Source organism: Haliotis cracherodii, unplaced genomic scaffold (genome assembly GCF_022045235.1).
Source record: "Haliotis cracherodii isolate W230 unplaced genomic scaffold, xgHalCrac1.p SCAF_6, whole genome shotgun sequence".
NCBI lineage: Eukaryota > Metazoa > Mollusca > Gastropoda > Lepetellida > Haliotidae > Haliotis > Haliotis cracherodii.
Window position 1 is genome coordinate 52785026 of NW_027266319.1, and position 21896 is coordinate 52806921.

The 21896-nt window shown below is 40.3% G+C and overlaps 1 protein-coding gene across 1 annotated transcript in view; it reads left to right on the top strand.

Annotated features, from left to right (window-relative positions):
• The first annotated feature begins 1356 nt into the window (after positions 1-1356).
• LOC139445042 (DNA repair protein complementing XP-C cells-like) overlaps positions 1357-21896 on the top strand; it is a 30911-nt gene continuing 10371 nt past the window's right edge. Inside the window, exons 1-13 of the mRNA XM_071226104.1 lie at positions 1357-1430; positions 5749-6830; positions 7358-7445; positions 8297-8381; positions 9568-9792; positions 10740-10808; positions 11875-11967; positions 13658-14217; positions 15092-15219; positions 16264-16314; positions 18253-18345; positions 19673-19828; positions 20755-20812. Coding sequence (XP_071082205.1) covers positions 5756-6830; positions 7358-7445; positions 8297-8381; positions 9568-9792; positions 10740-10808; positions 11875-11967; positions 13658-14217; positions 15092-15219; positions 16264-16314; positions 18253-18345; positions 19673-19828; positions 20755-20812 — 2681 coding nt within the window. The 5' untranslated portion in view covers positions 1357-1430; positions 5749-5755. The remainder of the gene's footprint in view (positions 1431-5748; positions 6831-7357; positions 7446-8296; positions 8382-9567; positions 9793-10739; positions 10809-11874; positions 11968-13657; positions 14218-15091; positions 15220-16263; positions 16315-18252; positions 18346-19672; positions 19829-20754; positions 20813-21896) is intronic.

Here is a 21896-nt window from a genome sequence, read left to right on the forward strand (position 1 = left end):
GAACGTATGTAAACAGAGTAGCCAAAGATAAAAAAAATGAAGTCATATCAATATACGGAAAAAGAATCAATACAAAACAGAACCTTAATGAACACCCAAAGTGACACTATATCAAGATCTAGATATGTGTACACTACTCACACGTAGACGAGTCCCAAAAAGGGACAGGTCAGACGAAATTACTATGGCAGATGGCGACCTCTTAAACACCTGAAACAACAACAACAACAACAACAACAACAACAACAGCAATGCAGACAAAATCGAACAGGAAAAGCTTGATGTGTGGCAAACTGTCTCACAGAAATGCTGGAATTCAGGGCGTCTTTAATAATTCACTTATTTTTCACAAATTGACTCGGTGTACACCAGACATTTCACGTTAACCGAAAAGTTAAAAATACACTTCGAACAATTTTACATTGTGTGTATATCCAATTTTATCTCACACAAGCCCCATAGTACAAAGTTATCTTCTCCAACGAATCTATCGGGAATGTGAACAATCGGCGCCCTAGCTTGATGTCACACCCACACCGAGACACACACTTATGTAGGTATCCCGTTGGAGGAGCTCTCTATGCTATCGCTGCCAAGCTTCGGACAAATACAAGCTCCTTCAATACGCGTGACACCTTCGTTGCACTCTCGGTAACATCGCTGTTACCAGTGTGGGCGTGGCCGTTACAAGAATTTTTGAAATATGCCCTCTAACCATATATGTAGAAACGTTTATACTTTTGTTTCTGTCTTTGGGCATGCCATCATCTTGAATTTTGAAAAGGTTTACGACTGACCATATTTCCCTCATGAATTACCTTTTTGTTTGTTTAATCAGATTGGTTCGAGATTGGAGACGAACAGAAAATCAACCAACTTCCCCCTTACATTCTTACTATGCTAATTACATGATAGTTGTAATGAAGCAGAAATTCAAATTGACAAACAAAGACGGCAGTCAGCACTTGTTTGTAAACATAACGGTCAATCGGCTGCGAGTTCAACTCCAAGCATGGTAGCCACCTATAACAGTGAGGAGCTTTGACCGGTGGCAGCGATATAGCTCCGCGAACGGCCTACCCCTGTGAGGAGCTTGGAAAGGACAACAAAGGGAAGTCACTCTTATGAATTAAAGCGGAAAATCTTCAGCCGAGAAGGTCCGATAATAAAATAATCTCTAATGCTAAAGGAATAAGAAACTCTCTTTTTGAAATTTAAACATATCTAAGTAGTTTATAACTTATCATTAGATTTAGTATAGGGCCGATAAAATGAAACGCTTGTCCTTCCTTCAATACCGCGTAGGAATGAACAGACGGAACATTTTTTTTTAGGTGATATGGTTTGAGGCTAACTGTTGCATAAACATTGCCATGTGTTTGGCGGGTAGTTCTGTCAATAGGCTTTAAAAACGTATTCCTCGTTTCCAGGTAATCACAGATATTGTCATATGGTTTTCAACCAATAATTTATATAAGTATTAAAATATATAGTTCCCCCTGTCTAGGCTACTGATTACAAATGAGAGACACGAAAGATTGGAATCTTTATCAGCTGTTCTGTAGTGAAAGTTTGGGACATAATTTAATGTGACCCAGTTTTGACTTGGGGCAATGGTTAGTGTAGGTTACTCCAAACACTACCCTTAGCCCTTGGATCCCCTCTCTGAACACACTCTTTAACAGTTAAGTTCGATCTTTAGGTTCGGATTATATTTCTCAATTCTTTTTATGAATGTTTCCAACATGAATTCAATGTAAGGCATCATTGAAGTTGACCGGGTCGGCTTTTGCTAACAGCTGCCGGCTGTGGTTTTCACAGATCTCGAGTGCCTCATCAGTTAGTTTGTGTTGGGGTTTGGGTAGGTACCCCAACTCTTTCCTTAGCCCATGTATACCCTTTCCGATCATGGAACCCATTAGGGTTATGCATGTACACCTTTCCCATCAAACAGCCGTTCACGATCCTAAGGGTTGAGCACCACTTGCCCTATACCCCTATGCAATGCTTAAGATTTAGGCACTCCCTTTAGCATCATTAGGGTTAGTTGTGAGGTAGGTTATGAATGTGTTAGCAATCTTTTTATTAACATTTTTTTCCAGTGTAAATTGATGCAAATATGTAAAAAAAATTTATCAAGTTTCCATTATCAGAAAGAAAATGGCTATTGTAAAGATAAATATAGTGTGCTTATCATGCTTATTCATCATGTTTTGCTAGAAAAAAGTGCATTTACACTGAATATCCAGATGATCGTTTACATTTATGCATGAATCAGGTGTTTATCTCATGTTAAAGTTTGGGCTTATTAGCTCTTTAATTGAGCCTATATTGAAGCTGGCAACATAAGTTCAATCCTCCTATATCTGAATGAAGCCAATTGGAATCTGAAAAACACTGGTGCCCCCAATAATGTGCACAACTCAAGAATATTTGTTTAAATCTTTCAATGAATCAAATATCAATATCTGACATTTGGATTACCTTGACATGGGTTTTCATCCATCTTCTGTAACTGTAAATCAATTAAAAGTGGTGCGAAATGAAACATGTCAAAAGTACTGAACATAGCGATATCATATTCCCATCACATATTCAGGGGTAGAAAATTACATTTTTAGTCCACTAGTCCTTATAATGATAACAGAGAGCAAAACCTTATAAAATAGCAAATTTCTTCTAGTCCTTGTGATACCTAACTATTGGGCAGTTTGGCAAGGACTATAGGATTAGTGCCAATTTCTAACCCTGACATATTCCACCACTGTCTCTGGTCATAACAAAGTATTTTTTCATTTTCAAAAATGCAAACTAGCTGCTGACACAGCACATTTTTAAGTAGAGTACAGCCTACATACATTAACAGTGTAACAACTTTCTCATGTGATAGTTAGAGTAATATACTTAGCAGGGCTCGATATGAAGAACTTGATTTAACTTGCACCAAGTGCATGTTGACATGAAAATCTACTTGCACCACATAAGGACGTATATATAGATATACATTTTGCACCAGACATAACCAGGTTGCACCCGGGTACGAGTTTATCAAAGTTGAAACATAGACATGACCGATGCATAAAACTAGTCGAAATAATTAAAATATGTGTATTGATTTTGCATAAAAAAGTCATATATTGCTGTGAAAGCACATAATCTTGAAGTACCTCAGTTTGATAACTTCAAGCCCAAGAAAGCATGACAAATTACACATAACACAGGGATTAGTGATGCTGTATGATATATCAGCTTAGACATGTTAGAGGTATTGAGTGTGTTCAAAGATCATTTTTGTTTGGAAAAATAAGTGTTAGTCGGCCACAAATTTGAATTCTTTTTGACCATGTTGACATGCACATGGTGCATAAAAACTTGTATATTAGGATGCAGTTTTCAATAACAGGCTGCACTGGTGCCTGTTTTATATAGTAAATTGTGCCCTGCTTAGTCTCTGAAAATAACTTATATTTATAGAAACAAGCAGCTACATATAAATTGAAAAGGAGCACTAGAGAGATTGGAGATTCCTGGCGACAATCTAGACTTGCTTCATTTAGGGCTGAGCGGAAGGGCAAATAGTATGGTTCAGGGACTGTGAGACAGACTAGTGACAGGTTTGCTCCAAGTAAGTGTGCTGATAATTACTGTTTGAGATATGATACATAGGAAAACGAAGGATTTGAAATATGATGATGTTAGTCTCTATATTTGGGCTAAGCAGTGCATGAAATAATTCCTCCATGACTTGTGTATAGGTGAAGATCCGGGGTAGAATAGGTTTTCATGCTTGCTGTAAAAGGGGACTATGCTTGTCGTAAGAGAGGACTAATTGGATCAGGTGGTCAGGCGGTCAGCCTCGCTGACTTGATTGATGCATGTCATCGTATCCCAACTTCGTGGATCGATGCCCATGATGTCAATCACCGGATTGTCTGGTATACATACAGACTGCCATCCTATAGCTGGAATATTGCTGAGTGTGGCGTTAAACAACCAACCAATAGGTTAAGATATGACTGGGGTCTCAAACAAAATAGGTGAGAGGGTTTCCCCTTGACATACGATAGTAGAACACAATCACTTCACAGTTCCAGTCAACAACACATCAAAATGACACATAACAGGAATTTAATTAGACCTGCTGTGAGCCGGAAATTTGGTCCAAATGTCAGTAAAAATTTCAAAATTGGGATTTAATAATTTGCTATGTCATTTTATTGTGGTGATAATTTGAGGGTTTTGGTGATAATAGGCAGGGATAGAAATTAACCCAAAAATCAACAACCCAAAATAATGAAAACATAGCCATATTCCAAAAAATGTTTAAAGATCTACTGGCCCTTAGAGTACCTTTAACATTAATGAAGCTGGTCTGGGCTATCAGCATGATCAGGCTAGTGCAAATTTCTATCCCAGACAGGGCCAATAAACAAAATGCGGCTTTAACATTAAACATGTTAAATATACCCTGAAATTAAAAAAATTAATAACTTTTGAGTAAATTCAAATTTTGTATAATATTATGTCTTTTTCCCAATTTGGTTGCCAAGGGAACTTAGTTTAGCATCCTAGATAAGTCTCACCAAAATTAAAACCTTCTTTGACAAATTTACACCCGAGGATATGATACATAATATAACTACCGATGTATCGATCCATGTTTAATTTCTGTGTCATGTTTCAATGCCTAATAACCATTAATAGCACAAAAGTGCTTAATCTGGTTGTAAGATGCCACTAGAACCAGCCTACATTAACCAGCCATGCAAACAAAGCACCAACTGCATGAGAGCAGCAGCCTCAACAAAGAATTTCCTGCAAAAACAGAGTGGATCACTTATCCTGATATGTATCATATCTTGACTCAAGATTCACTATGTGTATCGATACGTGATGTATCATGTAAGTGTATTGTGACAGCTTTGCAGAATGGCACTCGCCCATAAACCATAGACAGTTTATCCAGTGTTAAGAGGTTAGAGTACAATTTCAGATTTTTAATGGGAAGTCCTTGTATGTTGTCACTATTACCATGACTACGGCTGGTACTAGTATATGTTTGCATGTTGCTGAGTTACTTTCAACCACTGCAAAGCTACATCGCCATGCCCTTGAAGGTTTCTGGAAGTTGGTCTGATTTTTATACCCCACGACCTAAAAGGTCGGGGGTATATAGTTATACCAAGGTTCCATCCCTCTGTCTGTCCGTCCGAAAACTTTGTCCTCGCGGTTTCTCTTAAACTATTCAGTGGATTGATCTCAAACTTAGTGCATATAATCTGTGTCATATGGTGGGGTGCAGTCAAAAGAAAAAAAATTCTTTTGATTAATTTTCCATTTTCTTATGAATATTTCAAACCCTAACGTACGTCCGAAAGCTTTGTCCGAGCAATATCTCTTAAACTATTCAGTGGATTCATGTCAAACTTAGTACATATAATCTGTGTCATATGGAGGGGTGCAGTCAAAAGAAAAAATTGTTTTTATTAATTTTCCATTTTTTTTATGAATATTTGAAACCCTAACCCTATCCTAGCTATTTAATTTAAAACTACTGACACACTAAGCGGGTCGGGGATATTAGTGAGCCACGCTCACTTTTGCTCTTGTTTAAAATTAATAATGGAGTCAAAATATACAACTCAACATTTGCTAAGGACCAAAATACATGTAGTCACCTTTAGTGAAAGGTGTGGCTCTTGGCAAGTGTTGAATAGTATGTAATGTTGTGTATTCTGACAATTTCAGCCTTACGATGCCTCCAAAGAGAAAAACGAGAGCACCTGTGAAAAAGCTAACTGATAAAGAAACGAAGTTAGTTAATCATGATTTTGAAGAAAAAGATAGTACCCAGAAAAAATCTATAAAAGGGAATAAAAAAAAAAATATAGAACAAAATGAAAAGAAGACACAGCCTGTTAGGAAAAGGAGAAGTGAGGAAAATATAAACCAAAATGTGCCATCAGCTAAACAGAAGCGAAAAGAAGAAATAGAAAATGCTGTGAGTGAACAGAAAAGTTCGAAAGGAAAAAAATCTAAATGTGGTGATTTGACTCTGGAAGGTTCGCAGGGGAAAAAACCTGTGACAAATACAAAGAAAATTCTTAAAAAACATGCTGATTCCAAGGATGGTTTGAAGAAACGAAAGAAAATATTAAAGGGGAAAGAAGACTTAAAACTAGATGGCAAAAATAAGTCAAAACAGGAAGATATAACAAATAAAGAAGAAATTATCAATGAATCGTTGAATGAAAGTGATACAGAAGAGGATGATTTTGAGGAAGTAAAAGACAAATCCATTAAGGAAATAAAAGTGGAAATGGTTGCCTTGGAGACAAAACCTGATATATTGCATCCTGTTGGTGTGATGAGTGATTCAGATGACTCAGACTTTGAAAATGTCGAAGATTTGGCATCCAAAAAGGATGAGGCTAAAACAAGTAAAAAGAAGCCTACAATTACTAGGAAAACTCTCAAAACTACGCCATCGGCAAAGAGAAGAAGTAAATCGAGTTCCGATGTTAAAAGCAAGCCTGGAACCCGAAAACGGCAGAGTAGAAAAGGTGCAGCAGAAGCAAAATCTAAGTATTCCAAGATGGATGAAGTTAAAGCTGAAGCAGACGTCCCTTCAGCCACCAAACTAGACGATATTGATGAAGGGGATGTGACGGCCATCTTGTTGAGAATGGAAGGTGCAAGCTGCTCTCAATCAGTAGCTTCAGGTGAAGGTCAAGGTGAGAGGAAGGTCAAAGGGTTAAGGTCATCAACTGAAGACGAAGATGATGATGATGATGAGGAAGAAGATAGTGAAGACTGGGAGGAAGTGGAAGGTAAATCTTTTCCCTAACATACTGGGGTAGTTTGGTAGCCTTTTGATTGAGGCTATTGCTCGTCAAGTCGAAGGCCCGGGTTTGATTCCCGACACATGTACAATGTATGAAGCCTATTTCTGGTGTCACATGGAGCGGTTGGGTAGCCTAGTGGTTAAAGTGTTCGCTCATCACGCCGAAGACCCGGGTTTGATTCCCGACATGGGTACAATGTATGAAGCCCATTTCTGGTGTCCCCCGCCGTTATATTGCTGGAATATTGCTAAAAGCGGCGTAAAACCATACTCACTCACTCACTCTGGTGTTACATGCTGTGATATTGCTGGAAGTTTGCTGAAAGTGGTGTAAACCCCAAATAACATAGTTTGTGTTTGAACTTGATTGAGATGACAGTGCTGTAAGTTTTTGAACAAGTTATTGTCTTAAGTATACTACATGTTATTTATCACTGTTAATCAGGTCCCAGGTATTTCTAGGCATGTCTTATGTATGCTCAGTGCTTAATGTCCAATTCTCCTTTTGTTCAGATCACAAAGGAAGCCAGTTAATATCTCGGATTCCAACAGAGCCGGTGGAAATCACACTAGAAGCACCTGATGTCATGAGGAAGAAGAGGTAGTGTAGTCTTCAAGGAGACTCATATATTCATTGACAAGACACTATTGGTGGGAATTCTCTAAGTACACTGTATGTTTGTAGAAGGATAGTCTTGATGAGGTTACTTCAGTAATGTGTCCTCTACCTATTATAGGGGGCTCCGGGTAGCCTAGTGGTTAAAGCGTTCGCTCATCACACCGAAGACCTGGGTTTGATACCCGACATGGGTACAATGTGTGAAGCCCATTTTCTGGTGTCCCCCGCTGTGATTGGCTTGAATATTGCTAAAAGGGGCGTAAAACCTCACTCACTCACTCACTCATCCTGTCCCCACACAAGAAAATACAGGGCAAGTAAGTTTGGCCAATATGATTTGAGTGAGTGAGTGAGTTGGGTTTAACGTCGCTTTTAACAGTATTCTAGTTATATCACGGCGTGTCAGCTTAATATGGGAGGAAAGCCCGAAGTGATGCAGGTCTTAAATGTTTACCACCGGTGAAACCCACAAGTGCTGACAAACCTAGAAACATAATCGGGGCGAACTGGGATTCGAACCCACAATCATAGGTTTCTGGTGTGCCCAAGGGACGCAACTCTGCACAGCGAATCCCTGCGCCTTAGACGACTGGGCCACTCGTGCCCCCCAATATGATTTGAACCTGATTGCTGTTCCATTTTTGTTATTTGGCTATACAGTTGTACATGCTAAAAGTTGCATTGCGCCACTGAATCCGAATTACCCAGATCAATTGGTGATGTTTTAAATTCCCTGAGATTATTCCACTTCAGTTTTTGTTTTTGTTTTAAGATGTTGTATTTCTTATGAAAAGAAACCAAACCTCTAATGTGTATGTGTTGTTTTTTTTAAGGAAAAAGAAGAAGTTTGACTGGCTTGGTTACATTCAGCGAACAATGAGAAGGTTTCAGAAAGATGTTCGAATTAACATGCATAAGGTAAACTTGTATGTGTTGTAGTTAAATAGTTTTTGTGAATGGTTGCTGATACTCTGGCCTTACTAATCAGGGACCCGTGAAGATCCGGGGTAGAACAGCAACCAAAGCTTGTCGTAAGAGCTGACTAATGGGATCGGGTGGTCAGGCTTGCTGACCCAATTGTGTGGTTAGATGCTCATGATGTCAATCACTGGATCGTCTGGTCCATCCTTAATTTTTACAGGCCTCTGTCGTGTAGCTGAAGGTGAGGTGATGTGAAATTGGGTTTAACGCCGCGTCCAAGATTATTGCACTTATATAGCGACGTGCATGCACATGTATGTGTGTGTGTAGCCGCTTGTACTAGTCCCGACTGATGGCGATTTATAGTGCTAGCTCACTGAGATACCATGCCGCAGTTTAACATGGATACCCCACTCAGACACAGTATACTGACTCCGAGCCGACCAGTCCTTGTTTTAGCCTCTTAATGCCGAGCGCCAGACAGGGTAACAACAAGTACCATCTTTTAACGTCTTTTGGTATGACGCGACCGGGGATTGAACCCTGGACCTTCCGCTCTCCGGGCGGACGCTCTACCACTAGATTACGGAGGCGGTCCGTGTAGCTGGAATATTGCAGAGTGCAATGTTAAACAACAAACAAACATTACTTAGCTTATTTGATATTTTTTTGTTCACAAAGTTTGGGGTAAGGTTTATGTGTTCCTGAACCCTACCTCTGTGGGTTTTAGTTCCTGATTCCCCCTGACCCGTGAAGATCCGGGTTAGAATAGGTCTTCAGCTACCCATGCTTGCCGTTAAAGGCGACTATGCTTGTCGGTAGAGGCGACTAACGGGATCGGGCGGTCAGGCTCGCTGACATTGTTGATGCATGTCATCTATCCCAATTGCATGGATCGATGCTCATGTATGAATCATTGAATTGTCTGGTCCAGACTCGACTATTTACAGACCGCCATCATATGTATCTGGAATATTGTTGAGTGCGGCTTAAAACAACCAACCCACCAACCAGATTCCCCCCGATTGTTCCTAGGTTTGTCAGCACCATTCCATGCTCATGGACTTCATCATAGTTGTAAAAAGTTTTGAATCCTTTCAGGCCACCAAACTCCCCCACTCACTCATTAGCACTCCTTGACCACTGACCAGTGTGTGACAGTTGCAGTGCTTGATCTTCACAGGTGCATCTTCTGTGTCTACTGGCCCACGGCTTCCGTCAGAGCAACATCTGCAACGCCGACACGCTGGAGGCGCAGGCCATCTCGGTCATCCCGGCCAGGTTTACTCATGGCGCCGCGTCCTGCAGCTTCGAGGGGTTGAGGCAGATTGTCAAGTGGTTCCGCGAGGAATTCCCCCTCCAGGCCAAGTCTCAGTACTTCGATGGTGATGAAAACAATGCTGGATTGGTACGTAGCCTGGTGTTGGCAATTCTCACAGAATTTGTAATACATGACATCACCAGAAAATAATGGATTCTTATGAGATGACAATTTTATTGTTCCTGTATTATCAGCAGAATTTCTAGGATTGTCCAAATATAGAGTTTTACCTTACCTGGCGCTACACCTATAGCACTGTGTAGCGTCAGGTAAGTATAAAAACATTGCATTTAATCAGAAATGCTCATTTTAAAACTATATTTAATTTGTTTGACTTGATAGGCACAAATGTCAGCAGCTTTTTGTGAAGGGAAGTTACCATATTCTCATGACAAGAGGTGGTGGAATTTACCATGCAGAGTTTAGCCCCTTAGGTATACCAGGATCCTATAATGTGAGTTCAAATGTCAGATTCCCCCTGATTACATTTTTTGTGTTTTTCACCAAAGTGGCCGAGTCTGACCACCGACTGGAATACTGTTCAAAGCGGCATTAGACCCAACTCACTCACTCACTCACACAGAAAGATACAGTAGGGGAAGGTTATGAGATTGAAAAATGTCATAATCATCATTGTTTTGTCACCCATGTGATGGTCCACTGTACCTCATACTGGTCATCAAGCAGGATCAAGATCAGTTGGTTGGGGTCTGTCACTTGGCTGATAGCAAGTTACTGTTCTGGTGATGCAGATTGCATGTTCCCGAGGCAAGGGAGGTAACTGGCTGTAAAGGTCCAGAAATCCCATAATTTCATCCATAGTTCGGCAAGGTTTTTATAGTCAGTTAACTCCTTTCCCTCAGGAAGATGTGTGGATCGTTGCTCATGCTTTCAGTCACTGGTTTACTTGGTTCTGACGCGATTGTGTACAGGCTGCTGTGACACAACGGGAATATTGCTGCTAAACAACATTCTCTCCCTCACTCACTCACTCACTCCTGAATGTTGTTTTATTTGTCATTTGTATCATGCAGATTAACCAAGCCCAGTTAGAAGCAGCCATTTCAACACGCCAGATTTGTGACGGCAGAATTCTTGCAGTTGTAAGTATTATTCCATCTGTATGTACTTTTTGCCCTGTAATGTCGGTTGTGGTGTGTTCCATGTAGTTCCACACCTGCAATAGCCCATAGTCCATATTCTGTATTGTGGGAGACCCGTAAAGATCCGGGTAGAGAATAGGTCTTTAGCAACCCATGCTTGACGTAAAAATGGTGACTAACGGAATTGGTTGGTCAGACTCGCTGACTTGGTTGATGCATGTTATCATATCCCAATTGTGTGGATCGATGCTCGTGATGTCAATCTTTGGATTGTCTGGTCCAGACTCGATTATTTACAGATTGCCGTCGTATAGCTGGAATGTTGCTGAGTGTGATGTTAAACACCAAAACAAAAACAAACAAAAAAACATCTCTAACTAGCGATTTAGGCAAACTCAGAAAACGTTGTCCTTTTGTTCAACATTTGATTTTTTCTTTAGTGTCTTTTTTCTTAAATATGAGGTACATTATTATTGTATTTTGATATTGCATTCAATGCAGTGATATGAAACTAAGTGTTTAAGTCTCTTCCTGTTTATTAGTCGTGGTGTTAATGAAAAAAATTTGTTCTATGTAGTAATAAATTAGTTATTAGTTATGTATGTAACCATAAATTTGTAATTAAAATTAAGGAATTTAGTAATGATATTTACTACTGACTTTGGGACGAACACAACCATGGACATTGCAACCCGTCTGCCCACAACTATAGAACTGTGGGTACATGTGTGTACATCACTTGTGCGCTTTCATTAAAAACATGAAAAGATAGGGAAAATATGTTGATGCCCAGTCGGCTTTACGTATGTTCTGCAAATCCTGCGAAAGTTTGCATGGGGGTCACCATGCTGTTTTGGAACCAGATATTGATTTCGTTTTGCGATCATGATCGGACTATGCATAGTCTCGTTAGTCCAGCCAAAATAGAACAAAATTCCAGCCTAGTTCAACAAGGGTGGAAACTGGACTTTCATGGTCAGTTAACTCCCTTGCTAGGCAAGATGCAGTCAGTCGCTCCATGCAATCATTAATCAGTCACAATGTGCAAAATTCAACTTCTCCCCAGATTTTCATCATTATCTTGCGGACACTAGGATTTGATGTACGACTGATGATGTCACTCCAGCCAATGGGAATCAAGCTTGCGGAAGAAGATAAGGTAGAATCATAAGTCATGTTTGTTTGACCATGTGGGATATACAAGCAGGGTTTAACCACACACAAATTATTGCGTTCTTTTCGCATACACGTTGAGAATGGATGCAATTAATTTGAGATGAGCGTGTGCAGTGTTAGCGTGAAGATCCTGGCTTGTTTGATGCATGCTCATGATGTCAATCACTGGATTGTCTGGTCCAGACCCGATTATTGACAGACCACCGTCATATAGCTGAATTAATGCTGAATGTGGCGTTAAACAACAAACAAACAAACAAAGCAATGAGTTCTAAGCAGTCAGGGAAGCGTGTCACAGGGATCCAACCTGGGAATGACCCCCATACTCACGCCATGAACCCCCAAATTACAAAGAGTCCCCTGGACTCAAACATAGATAAGGTATTGATCTTAATGAAATGGAGATACAGTCAAGTCTCGTTAATCCGACACTCGTTAATCCGACACTCGGCTTTATCCGACACAAATGATGGGAACCGATTGATTCCGCGCTATTTAGTCCCGTTAATCCGACATTCTCGCACTCCGACTCCGACACACCTAATTTGCAACGAATTACCGAAATCACTCATTAATCAGTCTCGTTAATCCGACACAGTGGTCAGCGTACTCCGTGGTCATCTGCCCGTGAGTACACAACCCTGTGTTTTGACACGCACTGGCTGCAGAGATTAACTTTAGCAATTAACAGGAAAAGCTATTCAAACCTGTATGTACAAAGCTATACAAATGTAGTTTACAGATTGAAGCCAGATAAATGTGCATGAAGCCAGTTTAAAATACGAACAGGTATATAAAACATGGCGGACTGGTATGTAAACAAGAAAGCATGGATGACTTCATTAATATTCAAAGCCTGGCTACTGATCTTGGATCGGCAAATGCGATTGGAGCGACGCCATGTGGTATTGCTGTTGGACAACACCCCATCACATGCTACTGTCGACACAACTATTGTGAAATGTCACTTTTTGCCACCAAACACCACATCGCACATTCAGCCACTAAATCCCGGGATCATAAAGAATTTCAAGCTTTATTATAAGAAACAGCAAATGAAATTACACCTCGACAATGTTGATGCTGAAGAACCACAAGCCCTAGACGTCAAGTGAACAGGGGACTTTGAGAAATGTGCCTTCAAAATGTGAGAAACAGAAAACACTGACAGACTATTTTAAGTAGATGAAGCAAGTTGTTAAGACAGTAGCACTTGCATTTACACGAGGAAACGTGTGTGGTTGATGTGATATATTCAGTGAGTAATGTCTCTATTGTTACGTATAAATGGGAAAATTATTATTATTATTGCAATGTCATTAATTATAAATTAAGGAATGAATGAATAAACAACATAACAATGTAAATATTTCGTTTTTAATGATTTTATTACAAGGTACACAAGGTTATTACCTATCGTGAAGATGTCCGATTTTAATTTCCTTAATTTCGTTAATCCGACATACTCGTTAATCCGACACAATCATGTGCAACCAACGATGTCGGATTAATGAGACTTGACTGTAGTACACTAGAACATCAAGGATGATGATTGTCAAGAACAGAAACCCCGATAAACACCTTTGTCAGCATGTCATAGTTTGATGTTGTTGATGTGTAACCAGTATAAAATCTGCTGTGTTTGGTGTTCATACGACAATATTTATCTTCAGTTTAAAGTGAAGAAAGAATCCAAAACTGGAGATAGCCCTTCCAGTTCAGTAACAACTCAGGTTAAAGAAGAAACTGCAGAAAAAGGCAAAAAGCGTGCTGGAAAAAATAAAAGATCTGACAACCCCAAATACTCTAAAAGTAGTTCTGCTGGACTAAAAGTAAACTCTAAGTTCAAAGATCAATGTAAAACAGAAGCGGTGGACAAAGACACTAAAACCAAAGCCAGGAAACAAAAAGGTGAAAACAAGCCTAAGAAGGGCAAGGCTGCCAAGGGGAAACAACTCTCAAAGAAAAAGCGTTCTTCAGAAGATTCTGATTCTGATTCTGATGCGGAAGAGAAGCCCAAGAGGACATTACGGAAAAGAGATGAGAAGAAAACGATGATTGAAGAAAAGGATGGGAGTGAGTCCGGGTTTGAAGAAAGTGTTCCCAGTGACCGCGACAGTAGCTTCTCAGAGGAGGAATGTAATATGAAGAAGAGGAAAGGAAAGCGAGGAAGCAAAGGGAAGCAGAAAGCTGTAAAGAAGGAGGAGATGGAGGAAGAGGTCATTCAACTGAGGTATGATAGGGTTTGTTGACACGCATTAGGCTTGCCAGGATGAGTCCAATTTACTTCTCAGGTACCAGTGCCCTATCACCCGACCCTACCCAGGTACTCGCTATAGGTCTCAAAAGTTAGGTACAAAATGTCTGATTAGGGATTGTTTTACCGAAGCCTATCAAAACCTTTCAAATGTATGTAGATGATCTGATCATTCATACACTAAAGTTCGCTGAAGCTTTGTCTTTATTCAAACATATAAAAGTCAGAAGAAATATGTGCATAGTTTGAGAGAAATGCAGACATTAGTTCCTTGTAGAGTAACCATGGACTTAAAACAAATTTTTTGTCATTAAACAATATATCATGTGACTAACCACGGGTCTGGGTAGTCCTGTGGGTACTCGGGTCCAACTTAGTACCAAACCCAGTACAGAGTTACCCATCCCAGCCCTACCATCCTGTGGTATACGGTCATATTTATTCTGCCAATTAGTGGGGCGGCAGGTAGCCTAGTGGTTAAAGCGTTCGCTCATCAGGCCGAAGACCCAGGTTCCATTCCCGACATGGGTACAATGTGTGAAGCCCATTTCTGGTGTCCCCCGCCGTGATATTGCTGGAATATTGCTAAAAGCGGTGTAAAACCATACTCACTCACTCACTCTGCCAATTAGTAATACAAGTCTCCATATGAAAGCTGCAAGGGTAGTGATATTGTAATAGTTTTTCTTAAAAAAGTTCATTGAAACTTGTTTCTGGCCACTTTTGTGGAACTCTGGTATCAGTGATGAGCCGTGGACAAATTGACTGTTATTTATTGTACTGATTGGCAACATAAGTGATGACTGGAATGTCGCTGACTGTGGGGTTCGACATTCACTTGATGCTTCAGCTCTGGGAGTGAGTTCACAGAGGAAGAGACATCTTTCCGGAGCCCCCTCTCGGAGAAGTTGCGAAGGAAGAAGAACAGGAAGATTCTCTCTTCGGACTCGGATGCTGACAGCAGATCTGGAAAGAAAGGTTGGTTTCCATGACAATGTAGAATCCTGGGAATCTTTCACATTATTAGAGGGCATGGTGGATCAGCTATCTAAGGGGTTGCAATTCACAGTTCATGAAAGAAAATACCAAGGTTCCTACAGGCTTGAAAAGGCCTTCTATTTTAAGGTCCCACTTGAAAAGTGGTTTGATTTTTAGTGTCAGTCTTGCAAAGCCTTGAAAACCACCCAGATAGCTTGAATATGACATATACTATGAAAGTATTAATAGCGTTCCCGGTAATTACCAGTAAAATTTGGCTTGGTCTGGTAATTCATGTGACTATGGGTCTCTATTGACTCACAAATAAAGAACCTTATAGATCTTTGTTGAACAAAACATCGATGATATTCATATAAGTACATTTTTCGAACAAAGTCAGCTTGTCTGCTACCATCAGGGTTTCCCCTTGTCTATTTCTAGGTCAAAATATCCATTTGTAGCGCCTAGTCTCAAAATTTAAAAAAGTGTGAAAATTGTGACTGAAGTTTGTGTGAATGACGTTTAATTCTAAGTTACTTCAGAGATGACATCCTTGCATTGAACATGATGTTGAAAGAATTAAAACCAAATAATCTTCATATGTTTTTTTATTTGTTGAAAGTTGGGGCTGGCAAAAATTAGGGGTAACTGGTATTTTTTAGAGGTGACAGTCCACAAGGAAAGCCATGATTAACATTTACTATGAAAGTCATGACAGACTTTATCAATTTTATTTCTTGGTTATGAAAATAAATCTTTTTGGAAAATTTGTGATGTTCATACTGCTTTTAAAATCTTACGACTAATATGTAGTAAACTGGATTAAAAAATATTGACAGATTTAAAGAAGCCTTCAAAATGGAAGTTGAAAGTCTTGAATAGCCTTGAAAAAAGGCCGTTAATTTGAGTGTTTCATATATGTATGAACCTTGATCACCCATAAACCCATAAACCCATAAACCCTAAAGCTCCGAAACCTATTCTCCCCTACAAAACTAAATGTGCCTCATACTTTCAACTGTGAGATGAGCATTGATGTTTCAGGCTGTGACATCTGGACGGAAGTGTTTCTGCCGAAAGAATCAAGATGGGTGTGTAAGTACTGTTAATGTATCTGCACATCGGTCAACACAAGAAGCCAATCTCATTAAAATCAGACCTCAGTTCTTGCTACCACTAAACAAAGATCTGAAGACATCCCATGAGGGGTCACGTCAGAACGACCTTTCATCCGACCAATCAGAGCATCGCTTACCAGATAATGAAAGTGACTGTTAGAATGTGATTTCTAATCATGCAACCTCGAAAACTTTAACTCTGAACGATAGTTACGGGTTTAACGACTTAATCCATCCAATCTAGACCATCTATTAGCCATTCCAGAATGTTCTTTTGTTCAGGTTTCAAATTTGTAATCGAGAATTTGTCAAAATATGTTTCGAAGTGTATCGCGAATTTGAAATTTGTGCCGTAAAGCACGAGAAAGCTGCCTTCTGATTAGTCATTCCATTGGTCGGTCAAAGTTCGCGTAAGGTCGGTCTGACGTGACCCATAATGGGATGTTCTCAGATCTTTGTTTAGCGGTAGCGAGAACTAAGATCTGATTTTAAAGAGATTCCACAAGAAGCAGGATAACCATGAAATCTAACCCTCACCAGAGTGTTATCAGTTTGTTGTTTAACTACACTGCATCATTCCACCTATATGATGGTCTAGACTAGACAAACTAGTGATTGATATTACAAAGTCGGGGTACGATGACACAGTATCACAGAGTATGACGACACCTGGGACCCATTCCACAAAGTGATCATAATGCTATGATTGTCGTAAGAAGTGTTAAAGAATCATTCTGAATGGGAGTTACGACTTAGCGCTAAGATCACTTTGTGGAACGGGGCCCTGGTCCATGTTGTCCCTTGTACATCAAGCTTAGGTTGCCGGGAATCTATTCTAACCAGGAATTACCGATGGGATATCAATTTGTGTAAACATTAATTATGATTTGCATCATGCTGTGTTGTTTTTTCTATTCAGCAATATAACATCAAAATGTGTTTGTGGAAATAACAGATATTTATAACCTTCAGTCTAGGGCTAGGATGGGTTACGCGGGTACTCGGGTCGGATGGGTCCTGAGTAGGACCTGGATCCCATATGGTCTAATAGGATTACCTGGATTTGTGACCCGTGAAGATCCGGGGTAGAATAGGTCTTTAGCAACCCATGCTTGTTGAAAAGGTGACTATGCTTGTCGTAAGAGGCGACTGACGGGATCAGGTGGTCTGGCTCGCTGACTTCGTTGATGCATGTCATCGATCCCAATCAGGTAGATCGATGCTGCAGTCATATAGCGGGAATATTGCTGAGTGCAGCCTTAAACAAACAAACAAACAAACAAACAAACAAACTTGGATTTGTGGTTACATGGTTACACTACAAGTCGCTAATGTTTACATGTATTCAATCTCACTAGGCGTGCATTCCTTCTGACTTTTATAGGTTTGAATAAAGATAAAGCTTCATTCAACGTCAAATTATGAATGATCCGACCATTATATATATGTATCTAAATAGTCTTTGCCAGGGCCCTGGTAAACAATTCTGGCTGAGTGGGTTAGATCGCTGACTTTGTGTGCTGGCAATGAGGTGCCTCCCAGACGGGACCCTAAAAAGTACGAGAATGTGTACTTTACTCAGAAAGTGTTATCCCAAATATAACATTTGTTACATATTTAATTAGGTGCTGGAACATAGTCAGATGTAATGTATGACTAATGTAACCATGGTAACTTGAATAGTGCTCAATAATTCCAGGACATCTGTTCAGGGCCCAGTTCCACAAAGCGATCTTAGCGCTAAGTCGATCGTAACTCCCATTCTTTAACACTGACTTACGACAGTCTTAGCGCTAAGATCGCTTTGTGGAACGGGTCCCTGGAGAATATACAAAACACCCTGCATGGTAAAGGGTCTGTGTTGTTTTTGAATGAGTTGATTTTCAGTAGATTTACGTTATTTCTCTTCAACCAGGTGTTGACTGTGCACACAATATTATGGACAAGCCATATGAGATTGAATCCAAGCTGGTCCAGCCAGTTCACTACGTGATCGCCTTCAGTGCCGGTAAGGAGACAGTAGCCATGCTACCTGAGACACTGTTGAGTGAAGCATTTAAGGTGAGGTGAGATAAAATTGGGATTAACGTCGTGTCCAAGATTATTGCACTTATATAGCGACATGCATGCACGTGTGTGTGTGTGGCTGCTTGTACTAGTCTGGACTGATGCCGATTTATAGTGCTAGCTCACTGAGATACCATGCCGCAGTTCAACATGAATACCCCACTTGGACACAGTATACTGACTCCGAGTCGACCAGTCCTTGTTTTAGCCCCTTAATGCTGAGCGCCAGAAAGGGTAACAACAAGTACCATCTTTTAATGTCTTTTGGTATGACGCGGCCGGGATCGAACCCCGGATCTTCCGCTCTCCGGGCGGATGCTCTATCACTAGACCACGGAGACGGTCGTAAAGCCTTTAAGAACACAGCCTGTAACATGAATGAAATGATCAGATGATCAAGAGGTGACACCTTTCTGGAGCTTGAATAATCATGTTAGCTAAAGTTTACGTATATCTTACTGTGGGCTAAACACAGACAATTGTTTGTGATATTATGGTTTGGTTGATTTTGTCCATTTTATCCGTTTTGCGGTCCGTGAGATGTCCCATGATTCTAACTTTGCTGATCATTTGAAACAGGGGTGGTCGGGTAGCCTAGTTGTTAAAGCGTTCGCTCATCACGCCGAAGACCCTGGTTCGATTCCCTCCATGGTTTCAGTGTGTGAAGCCCATTTCTGGTGTCCCCTGACGTGATATTGCTGGTATATTGCTAAAAGCGGCGTAAAATCAAACTCACTCACTGAAACAGGACATGGTAGGGGGATGAACACTTCGTCTGCTTATCAGGATGCCATGATGATATATGGACTGTGGGTCATACGTATCTAGGTCATTTGACTGTGAGTTTGATGGTAACCATTTTGTCCTTTCGCATGTTCTTGGTCACTTTTCACTTAATTGGGCAGAAAATTCAGAATCAAATGTTTTTCAGATCTGTATACCGTATTCAACGTAATAAGCGCCGAGGGCGCTCTCAAAATTAGGAATAGGGGGCTCTTATTAGAATATTATTTTGGTGGAAAAAGACGACCTGAAATGTTTATGTACGACAGATATATTTTTCCAGAATTAAATTGCCCATAATTAAGGGTGCATATAACACACCAGTGTGTATCATATGCGAATAAATAAGTCTTGTGTACATTGATCAGTTGGAAGGGGTGCTAATTGGGATTGTTCATTTGCCAATATATTAACAAATATCGCCCTGGGTGCTTATTAGAGTGGGGTGCTTATTACGTCGAACACGGTATGTGTTTTTGTTGTAGATGGGTTTCTCCGAGACGTGACTGCCAGGTATGCCTCCCAGTGGATGTCCCACACCCGGAAACTGAGAGTGGATCCGGAGTGGTGGGATGAAACACTGGAGCTCTACAAGAACCCAGCACCAGAGCAGGGAGATAACGATGAAGATGATATCAGGGGTAGGAGTGTGTGGATGTTATCAGAGGTTGGGAAATGGATGATATCAGAGGAAGGGATACTTGGATGATATCAGGCGTAAGGAGATGTGGATGATATCATTGATAGGGAGATGTGGATGATATCAGAAGTAGGGAGATGTGAATGATGTGAGAAGTAGGGAGATGTGGATGATATCAGAGGTAGGGAGATGTGGATGATATTAGAAGTAGGGAGATGTGGATGATATCATAGGTAGGGAGATGTGGATGATATCAGAGGTAGGGAGATGTGGATGATATTAGAAGTAGGGAGATGTGGATGATATCAGAGGTAGGGAGATGTGGATGATATCAGAGGTAGGGAGATGTGGATGATATTAGAAGTAGGGAGATGTGGATGATATCAGAGGTAGGGAGATGTGGATGGTATCAGAGGTAGGGAGATGTGGATGATATCAGAGGTAGGGAGATGTGGATGATATCAGAAGTAGGGAGATGTGGATGATATTAGAAGTAGGGAGATGTGGATGATATCAGAGGTAGGGAGATGTGGATGTTATCAGAGGTAGGGAGATGTGGATGATATCAGAGGTAGGGAGATGTGGATGGTATCAGAGGTAGGGAGATGTGGATGATATCAGAGGTAGGGAGATGTGGATGATATCAGAGGTAGGGAGATGTGGATGGTATCAGAAGTAGGGAGATGTGGATGATATAAGTCAGAGACATGATGTTTTAGATGAATGTACTTTATGTGAATTTTAACAGGCCCATCACCAACCTTCTGTATTTTATTCAGGCCCTAGATAAAATGAGTATTAGAAACTAAATACTTCACATTCACCCCTCAACACCTGTGTCCTGCGATGTCCAGATCAAGTTCTCACAGTGACATTTGTGAAGCCAGTTATTGTGCCGTCTTACAGGACTTTGATCTCTACTTCCAGCTCAGCTCATGAAGAGACCACTGCCTACCAGCATAGGCCAGTTCAAGAATCACCCACTGTAAGCAGCTTCTGGCATTGTTAACAAGACATCAACCTGTCAATATTGTTGTGTGTGATCTTATCTAATCTAGTAGTGCCAGCAGGTATTTATCTAGGATTCCAAACTAAGCACCAAGCAAGTTGGGTAAAAATATCAATATTTTACTAAATTTTGGGATTTTCTAAAAATGTACCAATGTATTTTCAGCATTGCATTTTTTGTAATGCTTTACAACTAAGTGTTAAGCCTCATACTCATTGTCATGCCTACTATTATGAAATTGGGAAGATTAAATTTCCAATTTCCAAGTACTGACATCATCTTCACGAGGCAATTGACTTTAAAAGTCCAGTTTCCACCCTTGCCGAACTAGGCTGGAATTCCTGGGTTCGATTGTAGCGCCACCAGTGGTTAACCAGAGTTATGTCCCTTCTAAGCCTCTCCTATGGACCAATCCGAGTCCAGCACTTGCATTGGTTTCAAACAAAATGGCAGCGACCATTCAAGATGATCTGATCGATTATTAAGATCTATATTGTGATTAAACAGGTCTTACATCGCGAAGTGCATCAAATCACGTGAGCACCTTGTTTAAAAACATATAAAGGTTTTGAAAGTATCTGTTGACGTCGATTTGGCCGTGCGCATGCTTTGCAAATCCTGCAATTGACTGAAATCTGCACGACAGTTTATTTGACAATATCATTGCGAGATTTTGATTGAACTATGCATAGACTCGTTAGTCCAGCCAAAATGTAACTCCATAATACCAGCCTAGTTCGGTAAGGGTGGAAACTGGACTTTTATAGACAGTTAACTCTCTTGCCTCGGGAAGATGTACTGACATATGCTTCAGATTTTGGGCCTAATATCCCTGACCAGATCAGTCTGGAGATTACTATCCATATTGACAATCATAATCAATATCAGTATAACTATCAATATTGATGTTGGTCACATGGTATTATCCACCATTGAAGCAAAATAGCAGGAGCTTACAACAATTCCTAAACAGTCTCTTGATATTCAAACCAGATATAAAAAAAAAAATGAAATTAGAAAAACTTGCTCTTGTGCTATATTCCACTGAGGGTCTCTCCTG